Source organism: Typopeltis vanoorti, chromosome 10 (genome assembly GCF_054136105.1).
Source record: "Typopeltis vanoorti isolate ZY-2024b chromosome 10, IOZ_Tvanoo_1.0, whole genome shotgun sequence".
In the NCBI taxonomy this organism is placed as follows: Eukaryota; Metazoa; Arthropoda; class Arachnida; order Uropygi; family Thelyphonidae; genus Typopeltis; species Typopeltis vanoorti.
Genome location: NC_143558.1, coordinates 114,635,412 through 114,648,703, shown reverse-complemented (window position 1 = coordinate 114,648,703; position 13,292 = coordinate 114,635,412). Strand labels below are relative to the sequence as shown.

The 13,292-nt window shown below is 34.6% G+C and overlaps 2 protein-coding genes across 2 annotated transcripts in view; one reads left to right on the top strand and one right to left on the bottom strand.

Moving 5' to 3' along the window:
• LOC150102718 (uncharacterized) overlaps positions 1 to 8,780 on the top strand; it is an 89,314-nt gene extending 80,534 nt beyond the window's left edge. The window contains exons 9-11 of the mRNA XM_090399406.1: positions 1,713 to 1,776; positions 7,214 to 7,269; positions 8,647 to 8,780. Of these exons, the coding sequence (XP_090255532.1) occupies positions 1,713 to 1,776; positions 7,214 to 7,269; positions 8,647 to 8,679 (153 nt within the window). The 3' untranslated portion in view covers positions 8,680 to 8,780. The remainder of the gene's footprint in view (positions 1 to 1,712; positions 1,777 to 7,213; positions 7,270 to 8,646) is intronic.
• A 2,241-nt stretch (positions 8,781 to 11,021) lies between these two features.
• On the bottom strand, positions 11,022 to 12,134 carry LOC150102717 (cyclin-dependent kinase 1-like). Its single transcript, XM_090398725.1, has one exon. The coding sequence runs from the start codon at positions 12,132 to 12,134 to the stop codon at positions 11,022 to 11,024; it is 1,113 nt and encodes a 370-aa protein (XP_090254851.1).
• Between the last annotated feature and the right edge of the window lie 1,158 nt (positions 12,135 to 13,292).

The following is a 13,292-nucleotide window of genomic DNA, read 5'->3' as shown; positions in this document are numbered from 1 at the left end:
ATTCCTACCACTAGGTTTGGCTTTGAAGGTAACTACAGGTCGTAATGATAGCCTTTGTTTTTGTACGATGATAGTAAATTGTCATCAGTGTTTAAAAAAACACAATGTTGTGATTTATGCATCAGTTAGGTCATTCAATTATAGATGCACTACTTATTACAATAGAAATATTTCCTGTGTATAACCTATATTTTTCTATAATCCTTATGATAAAATTGACTGTTTCAAAAATTACAAGACTTTAAACGGATGTGTAATGTCTTGTAATTTTATTTATGTGAGAGGGGATCTAAGAAGTTCTGTTAAAAACCTAGAACAAAATGATATTAATGCAACTGATATAACAAGAAAGAACATACCTGTAGTAAAGTTATGAAAGTAACTGATGTATGTTCTTTCTTGTGGTTATATCAGATGCTTTAATATCATTTTTGTCCTAAGTGTTTATTAGAACTTACCAGACCCTCCCCCCTTGTATATTGTGGGTAATCAGTTTGTTAGATATATCTACTTAATATCATTTCATTTAGTTTACAAAAGAGCTTTAACCCCATGAGATGTTATTTGGAATTACAGCTGAAGTAATGGCTAAAAAGCCAACTTATTTCTTTAATTGCATGTTTTCTCAATAGCCTCTGTAGCTCAGTCAGTACAGACAAAGCCCTTTTTTTTTTCACTTGGATTTTTCTTCCCACAGAACACACACTTCTACAGTCATAAAAATCATTCCTTCCCCCATTCATATAATCATAGCAGACCTTACTTAAGTGGGATAAAAGCGCTATAAAGATGAATTGAGTGTTTTCTCTGGCAAGTTTGAAAAACCCTGCTAATTCATCTACAGATGAGGAAAAAAAAAAACATAATGGTTTGCATCCTAGAGATAGGATAAAAATCAGGTCTTTCCAACCAAAGGATATCATCAATACCTACTAAGATGCTGACAGGACACATCATTCTGCTGGAAGTAACCATTACTAATTGATACAAATGAGAGCATGAAAAGTTGGATCTAGCATCTGGTTATCCATTTGTGTTATGTTATGCTGTGGCATTCAGCCTTCAATTTGCTGGTATGTTTAGACATTAATGCACACCAGGAAAACCTCTGGCACATCCTGGATCAAAGCATTGTTAAAGATAACATCTTTTACTCCTCTAGAGCAGCACTCCCCAAACTGTGGAGCATAAAATAATAAAAACGTATTTAATTTCTTTTTATGGAAAAATTCACACATTGGCTCACAAATTTTGCTTCTTGCGTATTTCGGTGATTAATGAATATTAGTAAATATATGCTTATTCGTATAAGTTTCATTTCAAAGGTATTGATAAGAAACACAAAATCTTGAATATAAATACAATATGTCTATATTACGATTTTTTTTCGATGGGGGCATGAAATATTTTAATTTTTCCAAAGGGAGCCTTGGCATACATAAGTTTGGGAAGCACTGCTCATCTTTATGTGACAGTTTAAACTCTGTGGCAAATTATACACCGTATATCTTGGTATCTGTTCTAGGCTATACCTAATAAACTGGCCACTGATCCATAGTCACTTACTTTGAACTTTTTTGCTTAAAAAAAAATCGCCATTTTGTAGGAAAACCCTGCATATATGCAGCTAAAAAATTATTTGATTGTGTAAAAAAAAAAAAAACCGGAATACTTATCATTTTGGTATATTTAACTCATAAAGTTATTTACAGATGGCAGCCAGGAAGGAAGCTGACATTGATAACCAAGCTGAGCCTGTTTGGAATTCTCAGAAAGGTATCTATTTTTCAAATTTGTGATTCATTTTATTATTTGCACATTTTAGTAAATAAAGTAGGAGGTAATTAAAGTGACACTCTTCTAGTCATATCTTGGCCAAAATCCTATTAATATTTGTAATCTCTAGAAATACATGAAATATTCTGAAGGTCTCTACTTTCTTTTTACCTTGCTACACTTAAGATTTTAATATCCTTTTCTATCTTAACTAACCTCAAGATCTCAAATCAATCCTTGCCTATCGTGCACTATGTAGAAAGGCGGCCTAAAATTCTGGCAGATTCCTAGATTATTCACGTGTATCTCTTAACTGATAAAGGTTCTTTCTTAGTTAGTAATCATTAAGGGATTGTCTCCTGATTAGATACTGGCAAATTTATTTGATACGCTTCTAGAATATCATATTTATCCCCCCCCCCCTCCTGGTTCTAGTTTATGAGTGGTAAATTGAATTCATATCTCAGGTTTAAAATGCAAAGCATATTTATTGAGATCAGATATATTATACCCTAAGTCAATTTATTATCACTACACATTAAATTAGATAACATCAACTCGATCTATGAGATTAAACATTAATACACACAACATGCTAGTCTTAAATTTCTCTAAGTTACGATAATCTCTCACATTAAATATTGTCACAATTCACCTATAATCTTTTCAGATAAATTACCCAGTGGAGACAGGCCACTATCATAGTTGATAGTGGCCTGTCTCCACTGGATAATTGGAGATTATAACAAAATTCTGTACATTACCATCTCTTGGCAGATCCAGATCAGTCTATTCTGTTCACTGCTTTGTCTAGTACAACTCTATCCTTCTTTTGCCTTTACCGTGCGACGGGCGGTGTCACCATCTCTCTCGATCTACAGCTGGTCATTCTTGTCAGTGCTTTCCGCTATTTCACTCTGGGGAGATGTACAGCCAAGGGGCTAGGACTGTAGGTGCCGACATCTAACATCTCCATATGGTCCGGAATCCATCAGGTATGAAGAAGAGAAAAGGGTGCAAACGCCCTTTTATTCTCTATATTTGGCACCCTCTTTTTTCCACATGTCCTGCATGCCCATGAGATAATCTGTTACACTGGTTCTCCTCCAGGAAAGTGAACTAGCACCACTTTCTGTGGAAGCTCTTGCCTTAAGCCCAACCGAACTTTTGTTTACATGGAATACCCTTTTATAACTATATTCAACACTAAAATTCTTTACTTGATTTTGAATAGACAAGATTGCTTTTATAACTCTACATACAGTTATTACTTATTTCTTTTTCTGCTCAAGTACAAGTTTTCTCTATGTTGACCTATTAAACTTGTTAAATCTTGAATGAATAAAGTTTCTCCATTCAAGATCTAACACCACTTGCCTATTTTGACATAAATTTATTCATTTAACTTCCTGCCATACCAGCTTTGTTGTCGATATTTCCAGATTTAATTTATCTTCACCAAAAATCATGCCTAAGTGGCTGATATGTTTTACTTGTTCTATAGGATCTCTATTCATAATGCAGTTGATATTTTCATTGTCTTGTTACTGCTGACCTTCATACCATATCTGCTACAACAGTGATTCGATTTAGTCAGGGAATCTTGCAGACTTGTCGTGGATTTATTTAGAAATATAACATCATCCACGTAAAGCAAAGCACCGACATTAAATCTCCACTTTTGTTCATACACGAACCAGCTTTTCATTGTGTCAGTTGCTTTCTCTAAAGCCTCAAAAAATTCCTGCACTTCAACCTTAGTAGAACCTTCTGTTGTACGATAGGCACAAATAAGTCTCATTGTCCAGTTCCCCTTTCTGATATTTGCCCACTATTCGTGAAGATTAAACCTTGTATTTTGAGTTGGGGTATGTTTTAGGATTTGTACCAGTAGCTCACTTTTTGTCCTGGCCAAAAGAACAGGAGCCTTGTTTAGCCAACTGGCATGAAATTCATTATGTTGTACCATCATTTTATATTTTGCTCAGCTAAATCCCAAATTGCCTACATTAATAATATAATATATATTTGAGTCTACAGTTCACATATGAAAGCTGCTTGGTTTTTATTCATTTTAAAGGCTTAGAATATGTAATTTTTAAGCAGGATGAAAGTATTATATTGATAACCATTTCATACTACCTGTACACTCTTATCCTCATCCACTACAGGATAGTCAATAATGCTTTTCTTCTTTCCATGTGAATTTATGCACGCCTTTATGTTGACACATGGTATTTGTAATGATTCGAACAGAAATCCAGCAGGTACTTAGTATTATCCCTTTTTCTCCGTGTCTAGTATTCATTTCCAGCTTTGCTGTTTAGATCTTCAACAAGAATCATCTTTTCCTTTATGTCAGCTCTCTAGTGAGTCAAACTCCTTTCTTTCTTTGTGACTATAGGTAGTGCTTTACTGCTGTCAAAACTAATTGAATTTGGTTCTGTTTGTAAAATCTATGTATACCAATGATATACACTCCTAGCTTTTCAGTAAAATGTAACCGAACTTTATAATTTAGTAACATAAATTTGATTAGCCATATTATGCAGTTGGCTAGCTCTATCAAGTGTAATTCATAGCTTAGATTGAGGAGAAGAATGAATGAGCAGACCAGTTCATTTATATAAATACTACACACTGAAGAGATGTCAGAATCTGCAACTATTCTTTTGTGAATCACTCAAGGTTATAGTATTTGAAAGTTGAAGGGGGGGGGGGGGTGAATCAGATGTTACTACCACCATCTTGAGAGAAAGGGATTGATTTCAAGAGGGAAGACAAGTATTTATTCTAGTCAATCAGAAATCCTGTTACATTACCATCAGATTCACTTTTATGCACTAGTGTTGTATCTTTATTGTTATTTAATATACTAACTTACTTCCTTAATAATGCCCTACTCAACTCTACCTAGGAATGCTTCCTTTTCGGACACTAGCAAATTTATTTTTTATTGCTGCACCAGCCAGAGTCCTATAATATGAGCTTATTCAAAATTCAGGGAAATATTCCTAGGTTAACTGGCATTCACTCTAATATGCACTAAATAGATACTGGTTCTAATTGCAGTCGTGACCAATAAATCTATTACTCAAACACTCTCATTAAATTCCCTCCTGCTATGGTTCTAAAGTTTTGCAAGTGGTCATTTGAATTCTCGAATCAGGCATATACAATAAAACATGTTTATTGGAATAAATTCACTTTACAACTATAATTGAAATGTGATAGTAAGAGATTTTGTAAAGCTTAATAAGTTAGTTACTCAATACTAGTTTAAGAAAACACTCATAGATCAACTTGACAATTACTCTATGCAACATTAAAACAAGCTAACTATGTTATTCCAAATCAAACTCTTAATTCTTGCTACATTAAAATACATTTCTCAACCCGTTACTATTCTGATATAAATCACCTACAGCTAAAATTTCACTCCTGACATTCCTTTGTTTAGCAGAATTACTCTATCTCAAAATTCAAATCCTTAGTATAGTCCACTTAATATGATCTGTCTCATTTAAACATACAACAAAGGTCTTTATGTTACCCAATCCTTTTTTTTTTTGAAGGTCTGTTAACAGCCGTGAGTATCTCGGGTCCTCTGTCCATCGGTAGCTTCCGCAATGGGCTTACGACTACGCCGTCCATTCTTCCCGGGCTCGATACAGCATATTCTCTGCTCCTACTTGAGTGGGACATCCCTCATGTTCGTCCCTACTCCATTCACTATTCAGGAATCCTCGAAGTGAAGTCAGGAACAACCAGAAAAAGGCACGCATTCCGCTTATATTTTGTCCCTTAAGGTGATCCTCAAGTCCTAGCTGCCGGCTGATACGTGTGTATGTAACTCGACCTTTGCACTCTTAACTTCTTTGGCAGCTTGATGGGACAAGATTATACTACAATTTCACTAATCCTATAATTCTTCAGTTTAACTTTCAACTACAAGATTTTTTTTTTAGTTCGATTTACATGTTATTATACAAATTCCTTTGCAACATAAATTCAGAACTGTGTGCTGTCAACCAGGTTTTATCTGAGTTAGCCAAATTCTTATGTTAGATCCTGAATGGACGATTTTTAGAAATTATTCATTCAGAATCTAACACTAGCTACTAGTCAGGCTTCTGAATTCTTGGGATATGCCCTTGAAGGATAGTGATAATGTATGCAGAAGTAAACAGGGTGTGGAATCTCTACTCTACATTTATTACACCTTGCATAAAATTAAAAATTCCATCTACTGATATCCTGTATGACCCTTTCAGAAGTTTGCAAGCAGCTGCAATCCACCATTCCCCACAACAGTTCAACCTCATTTTTTTTCTCTCAAGTGAGGCTGTCATGGGGCAAAATGATGACTCAGCCCATCTTTACATTTCTGTGTATTATCTGTAAAATCCTTTCTGCTGAAGTGGACTGATCCCCTTAAATCTCCCAAAAGATGAGGCTCAACAGATTGCAGCTGCTGATCTAAGCACACCAGTAAAAGTTGTTTGCAGATAACTGTTTAGTGTCATGATTCCTTTCTCAATAATTTTTTTTTTATGTAGGATGTCACTATATTGAAGTCCATTATTTTTACACTCTTAAAATAATTCCACCATTCATGAGTACGTCTTATTTTACTATCTTGCACTTATTCTGATTGGAAGCAATGATGAAACATCAAATTCCAAAGAGAAGAAAACCCCTTCTGGCTGCATATATTGAGATATGTACAATCTTTGGAAAACAGAGATAATGCAATGTGTATTTAAGGTTAATCACCAAACTGCTGGAAATGTTACTTGCCAAAGATTTATTTCTTTTTTTCACAGAGTGAACAAGTAAGTTTTTGGTTGAAGACCTCCAAAAGAGTGTCTAAAAATTGTTTTTCAGGTCAGTAGTGAGTGTAATGTAGTCGTTTTGCAGAACAGGGCAATGTGATGAACACATTACTCGAGTAATGTAATTTGCTATTTCTTACCCACAGACATATCAAGCACTTATCCCATCTTGTCCAGTGGTTTCAGTTTATCTAATATCTACAAGATTGACAGCAGCATGTTAAAAGCAGGCAAAAATAATATCACAATGGTCATCATTTGAATAAAAGCTTAACAGGTTGTGGGGTCACAAGCAAAAAGACTTGAATGTGTGGATGGTGTATTTATCATATGGTCTGCAACACAATTATTCCTGCTTTATTTTTCTCCAGAAATGTCTAAAAAAAAAAACCCCCAAATCATGCAGGGAGATACTGTTATCTATCAAAGATTTGTACACACATGCTCATGATGAAATACGTGTTACAGAATAAATAATTGGTCAGTCTAATTCTGAAACATTTTGCCTCTTTTTGTTACTTACACCTTAAATATGTATTGTTCTTTGCAGCAGCACTGCGTTTTTTTTCCCCTTGAAGTAAGTTGTTTGTGGTATTTTTTAGGTGAAGAAAACAGCATAGTAATGGATGAATGTGAAGTAACACAGGTGGAATCGGAAGTGAGTATAATGTTTGTCTTGGTGCTATTTCTTTCCGATGGAACAGTTATAGTAGTTGATATATGTTATATACACCCTGTTGAGAAATTATTTATGTGTATTGTCTTATGACTAATGTGGATGTTAAAAATTTACCCTCACATAATGGACAAGTATATGCTTTCCAAAATTTATTCCATTCCTCTAGTTGAAAAGTGTTCATAGGACACATTCAGGCTGGTAAGATGAGGTTATTAGTGCTTTCCTTCAACTGTCAGTTGGCATAGATGAAGTTAGTCTTGTCAAGAACCTGGAAGTCTAGTACTATTTGATCATGATAAATATTTTAATACAATTTTTCTGGCAGAGAACACTTGCTTTGCTCTCCCATTCTGTTTAAGTGATCATACTACCTGAGATTAACTTTGTCACCATCCAGGAATGCATTAGCAAAGTGAAGTTTGTTTTTAATATATCATCTGCAGTCTCTAGTTAGAAGTAAAACACTCGACTGACTCCAGCTCACCTTTGTTGTCTATTTCCATGTTTAATACCACTTTCCTTCATAATGTGATCCATGGAGATAATGTACATTCTTATCTAACACCATAGCTTCTACAGATCTTAGTTGAGAAATAATGGGAATGCAAAGATCTGATCCTGACAGATCTCTTCGGCTTGTTCTTCCTCAGTGGAGTGTCAAAGTCTATTTAAGTTTTCATGTGTACAATTAGTGTGTGGGGGGGAATTTTCTGGTTTCATAATAGTGGTTATGTTGTATGTGAAATAAAATTTATTATATAGGGAAACTGTGGAGTATTTATAACTAAAAATTCACATGTACACTACAGTAATTATGTCTTAAAATATATACATATAATCAGTTCAGTTATTACATTCAAAGGAATTCCTCAAACCTTTGGGATAGCAATATAAGGCTTCAGCATTTTATATAAAGAACTATGTAGCAGTGTGGTGTAGTAAGACATCTTACAGGAACGTAATTTTTGAGATAAAAATAAGCTGCTATGCAGATTCTTATATGAAGCCTTATGTCACAGCAATCTGAACTGTAATGGAAATTATCAGCTATACAATTGAGGATAAATTTATTTTAAAATCTCTTAATATATATTTGTGAAGAAGATACTTAAAAGTTAGCGGTGTACAATATACCATTAGATTGGAAATCAAATTGCAGGTTTCCTTCATAAGAGAAAGATTTGTAATTTTACATAACGGTACCTTTGAGTTACTTTCATGTGCTGGATCTTGGTTATTACATTTTATGCAGACAAATCATTGCTAGCTTTTGCACATGTGTTATGAGTAGTGGGGGGGCTGCCATGCTTGTAACCAGTATTCAAGTTCTAAAGCTACATCACGTTTTCTTTACAGGATAGTTGGGAAGATGATTCTTGTGAAAAGTAACTTTAAATGCCAGAAGCAATCTTGGTTGTTCAGAAGATGCTGTTTATTGTAAATTGCTGTACAAACTTGTATATACAGAATAAAAATTTTGTTTTCAATAATATGGTGTACAGAATTATTTAATACAACAGCAGAGTTGAAGCCAGTTCTTTAGTTTAGAATTTGCATTTTTTCTTCTTATACCTGGTTTAAAAAAAAAAAAAAAAAATTAGAGAATTATTTAGATTCATATAAGAATTGTAATTACCATATATACACACACACACATGATATCTAATTGTATAAGAAGAGAACACTATTCTCAATACCAAACATGAAGATTTAATTGTCTATGGAAGCAGTTGCTCTCCCTTGATGGGTCATGTAATAAGAGGACTGCTAATGATTAACAGAGTAATTCATTCTATTTTAAGTTCCCAGATATAAGCTAGTACTTTAAGTGGCAATGAGGCTGCTCTTCTGAGACCCAGTAGTGTACCATAAGGATCACTCCTTGTCCACATTTGTGACATGAACAGGAATGTGATCTTAGGATATCTAATCACACCAATGTGGGATTATGCTTGAAGAGTTATATAACAAAAATTTTAAATACAATGGCAGGTCTGGAATACAGACTTCTGAAAGGGATAGATTTTTCTCTGAGTAGTGTGATTGGAATGTTATGTAAGTAGCATGAATGACCTTCCTCAATAATAATAGCATTTACTTAGGAAAAGCCAGCCCTAGCTATAAGTAAAGTATTTTCTGATAATGCATACATACTTTGATGTGTAGATCCTTCAAGATTCACTGTTATTTCACTTGAGAATTTTTGCAACCAAACTGGATTAAATACATATGGAGATGCCTTAGGTTTAAGAATGCCACCAATATATGTACTATGTGGTTTGTCTTGTAAAGGCTTTACTGGTATCAGCAAAGAATCTGAGTAAGAGATTGAAGCAACTGCAAAGAAATAATAGAGATGTTTTAAGGCTAAAATAGTCCATATTTATATATAAAAAATGCAAGCAAAGGTGTTGAGTTCGTCATTTAAATTAAGTTTCTTCCATCTCCAGCATTTTGAGATAGGAAAGCAGGCATCCTAAATTTTTAATACCTCCCCAGTGGTTGAATGCATTTTCACACAGCATGAGTTGAGTATCAAATTTTGTTTTTTTTTTTGTAGGGTTGCAACAGGTTCTCTAGAATTGGATTAATGTAGTGCTCAAGATTGAACTTACTATCTTGACCTTGGTTATGAATAACATATGCATTTTATCTAATTTAGTATGATTTCAAATTCCACCCTCTAATGTTGTAAAAAAAAAGTGTTTGTTATGTAGTAGCTGATATTGGGATAATAAGTATAGCTACATTAATCTGCCAGACCTAAAGTTAGAATGCTTCAAAGCCATTGCTGATTAAAAATAATCTTTCTAGTCTGTAGATGCAAGAAAACCAATGTGCTATATAGAAGTCGCTAATACTGTGTGAAGGGTGTGTCCAAAGCATGGTCTGCCAGTCCTCACGTTCTACAAGGTGGATGTTAGCCTACTAACAGACAGGAAGATCTGTCAAGTCACATCACAGAGAATATGGTGTTTATCCTTAGACTGCAACTTTGATCTGCTCTCCTATCTTTTCAGCTGTACCCATTGCCCAAGAAGGTTGAGTTCTGCAGGAAAAAAAAAAAACTGTCATCATTAGAACAAATAGCCCTGGAATTGTGAAAACGCTGTTCAGCTGGGTGTTGACATTCTATAAATGGAAAAAGATAGTGAACCAACCACCTGAAAGGCAAAACAGTTATTAGATGCTTTTGGCACTAGTAAGCTAAGTTACAACAGAATCCAATTAGTGTCTTACCCATGGGGCCAAACAAAAGTGTAGATGTTTCATATGGGGTTTAAGGCAGATGCCCTGTGTATCCAACTATTTTTAATGAAATAATAATAGGTTATTAAATGATCAGGTAAGGAAGATAATCTGCAAAGAGCAAGACTTAAACACGATATTTCACTGTAGGACAGTAGATCAAAAACTGCACACTTTTTGCTTGATAAATGCAAATAGTAATCCTTGTATAAAAAAAAAAATAGTAGTACCTGCATTATTATATATGGGACAGCAAAGTTTGTGCAATCAATAAACAAACCTAGTGAAAAGATATTTACAAGAAGAACTGCAACTAACATTCAATAAAGTATATGGGGAACAACGAGACTGTTATAGATATAAGTAAGCCAAGAGAATGAGGAAACTGCTTGTATATCTTTCCAGTTACATTTACGAAAGATAACTGACATTTTGAACTCCATGACAAATGTTTCCCCACTTCATGCTGGTAAATAATCATCTTAAAAGATGTAATGTGGAATATACACTACACATCTGGCTGTGACTGATTCTCCCCATCCAGCATAAAAACATGGGCAAATTAAATAGTTTTGTGCCAACTGATTCATGTGCAGATAACATATGGTACCTGTTTTTAAAGGATTTACTTTTTCCTCCAATTGTTTGTTTACAAATGAATAGTTCCATGGATGAAGAAATCTGTGTTTCATCATTGTATTAATGGATGGTCTTCTACATGGCTCCTTGGTCAATAAAGAATTCACAAAGCTGACACACAATCCCTTGTCTTCTGAAGAGATGTAAGCAACTGGATATGCAGCCCTCAGGACATCGTTAAAATACGCTCTATCTCTGTGGATCATCTCCAAAAATGGTTTAATTACAGATTCCCATGCAGACCACTCTTTATTTCTAGGTCCTTCCTTTTTCCATATCATATATGCTTTACGGAGTGCAAACCTAGTGACGATGTCAGTCGCTAAAATCCCCAGACTCCATATGTCCAGTTTGCAGGACTCAAATCTGTATGGTGTACCCCTAGATTGGCTAAAGAAAGAAGAAACTTCTGGCGCGAGAAAGCGTTCAGGCAAGCCCATCTCTGATCTATCTTCGACGATTTCTTTAGTACTCAAGTATGTAAAATCACAAAGCGATGCATTGTTGGCAATAGAGATTAAGATATTGTCTGGTTTAAGATCGAGATGATAAAATCCCTTCTCGTGAAGATACGCCAGTCCACACATGATTTGAAATAGCCATTTCTTAATAATAGTAAAGCAACTTGCACTTTGGTAAAACCCTATATATCGTATGTTATGACTGAGGTTACAGCACTTTAACGGAAATACAAAGGCCCTGCTGTCGTTGAGAGGTAATGCCTCAAAGAGAGGGATTATGTTCGGATGTAGCAAACGTGGCCACAGTTCCAATTCTCCCAACTTTGGTTTAGGAACAAGTTTTACAGCAACTTTCCTTCCTCTGTTTTGATCCTTCATTGTTGCTACTGTGCCATGTCCTCCAGCACCTAAACTCCCCATGTAGAAATAGCCCAAGTGATCTAACATTTCAAAGTCGTGTGCTACTGATGAGTGCATTTCTTCACTATTTTCCATCTTTGATATCAAATAACCGCTCAAACTTCAGCTGATATAATTAAGAATAGTAATTCTGGTGTAGCGTTGTTGCTGTTATATTATGCGTTGCAACAATGGACTGATTGCGAGTATTGTTGAAAATACTAAATCGTACGAATATTTTGTTTAGCGTTGATTTAGTTATAGTATCAAACCAGTTTAGAGATGCCTTTCTTCTTTGCATTATGGGAAACCAGTCCGGATTCTGAATTACTAGTTTAGACGTTTGGCAATATACACCTCACAAAGGGGGGTGCGCTTTACGTTTTATGGCACTAAGGTAAAGTGCATGAATGTAATGAGCAGCTCAGTCGTGATATATCTCGCGTAAAACTTTTTTTTTTAAGTGTAAGCAAATTAAACTATACTCAACAGAAATTGTATTTTTGTTTAATCTGAATCAGATATAGTAGCAAAAAGGGGTTGCGAATACATAAATTATTTTACGGATAAAATGTGTCGGTTTGTTATATATATATGGGAGGGGGAAGTTAGTGTCAATCGTATCCACGAAAAGAATTTTTTTTAGCACCACAGGCGGAGCTGAGGATTAGATATTCCAGTTTTCTTGTTCAAACATTTAAAATCTCTATTAGTCACTTGATTTTATGAGGGTCCTTTCTCCTGCAGTTGACTATGATACCTCGAGATGAAAACAGGCCATTTTCTCAAAAATAAGAGAGTTGTTAGAGTAGAGTGCCTTCCCTACAATAAATCATACATTTAAAAAATATAATTTATTTTAATGCTTCTAAAGTGGATATGTAAAAACAGCATTATCAAAATAAAAGTCAATTAGCTAACTTGAATATTGGTATAACAATGGACCAGATTTAATGCTAAACGTCATAATTATTACTGTATATTTACTCAAATAAAGAGCCAAAAGAGTTCAGTTCGGCGATGCAAAGTTATAAAAATCAGGTGGATATTAGATCCACCATTATTTCAAAGCCGAATGTATAAAGGTTTCATAAAAATAAGTTGGCCAGAGGCGGGTGTATTCCCGTAAGCTCTCTGGTCCACTTGATTTTTATAATAATATTACTGTATGTATTATAACGGCTGATTATAAAGAAATACTGAATTGTCTAATGCCGTAAACGCGGATTTAATGTATGATAGAAAATATCCATT

Bases quoted from the DNA above. Each gene is read 5' to 3' on its own strand.
- LOC150102717 (XM_090398725.1), bottom strand. From the start codon at position 12,134: ATGGAAAATAGTGAAGAAATGCACTCATCAGTAGCACACGACTTTGAA.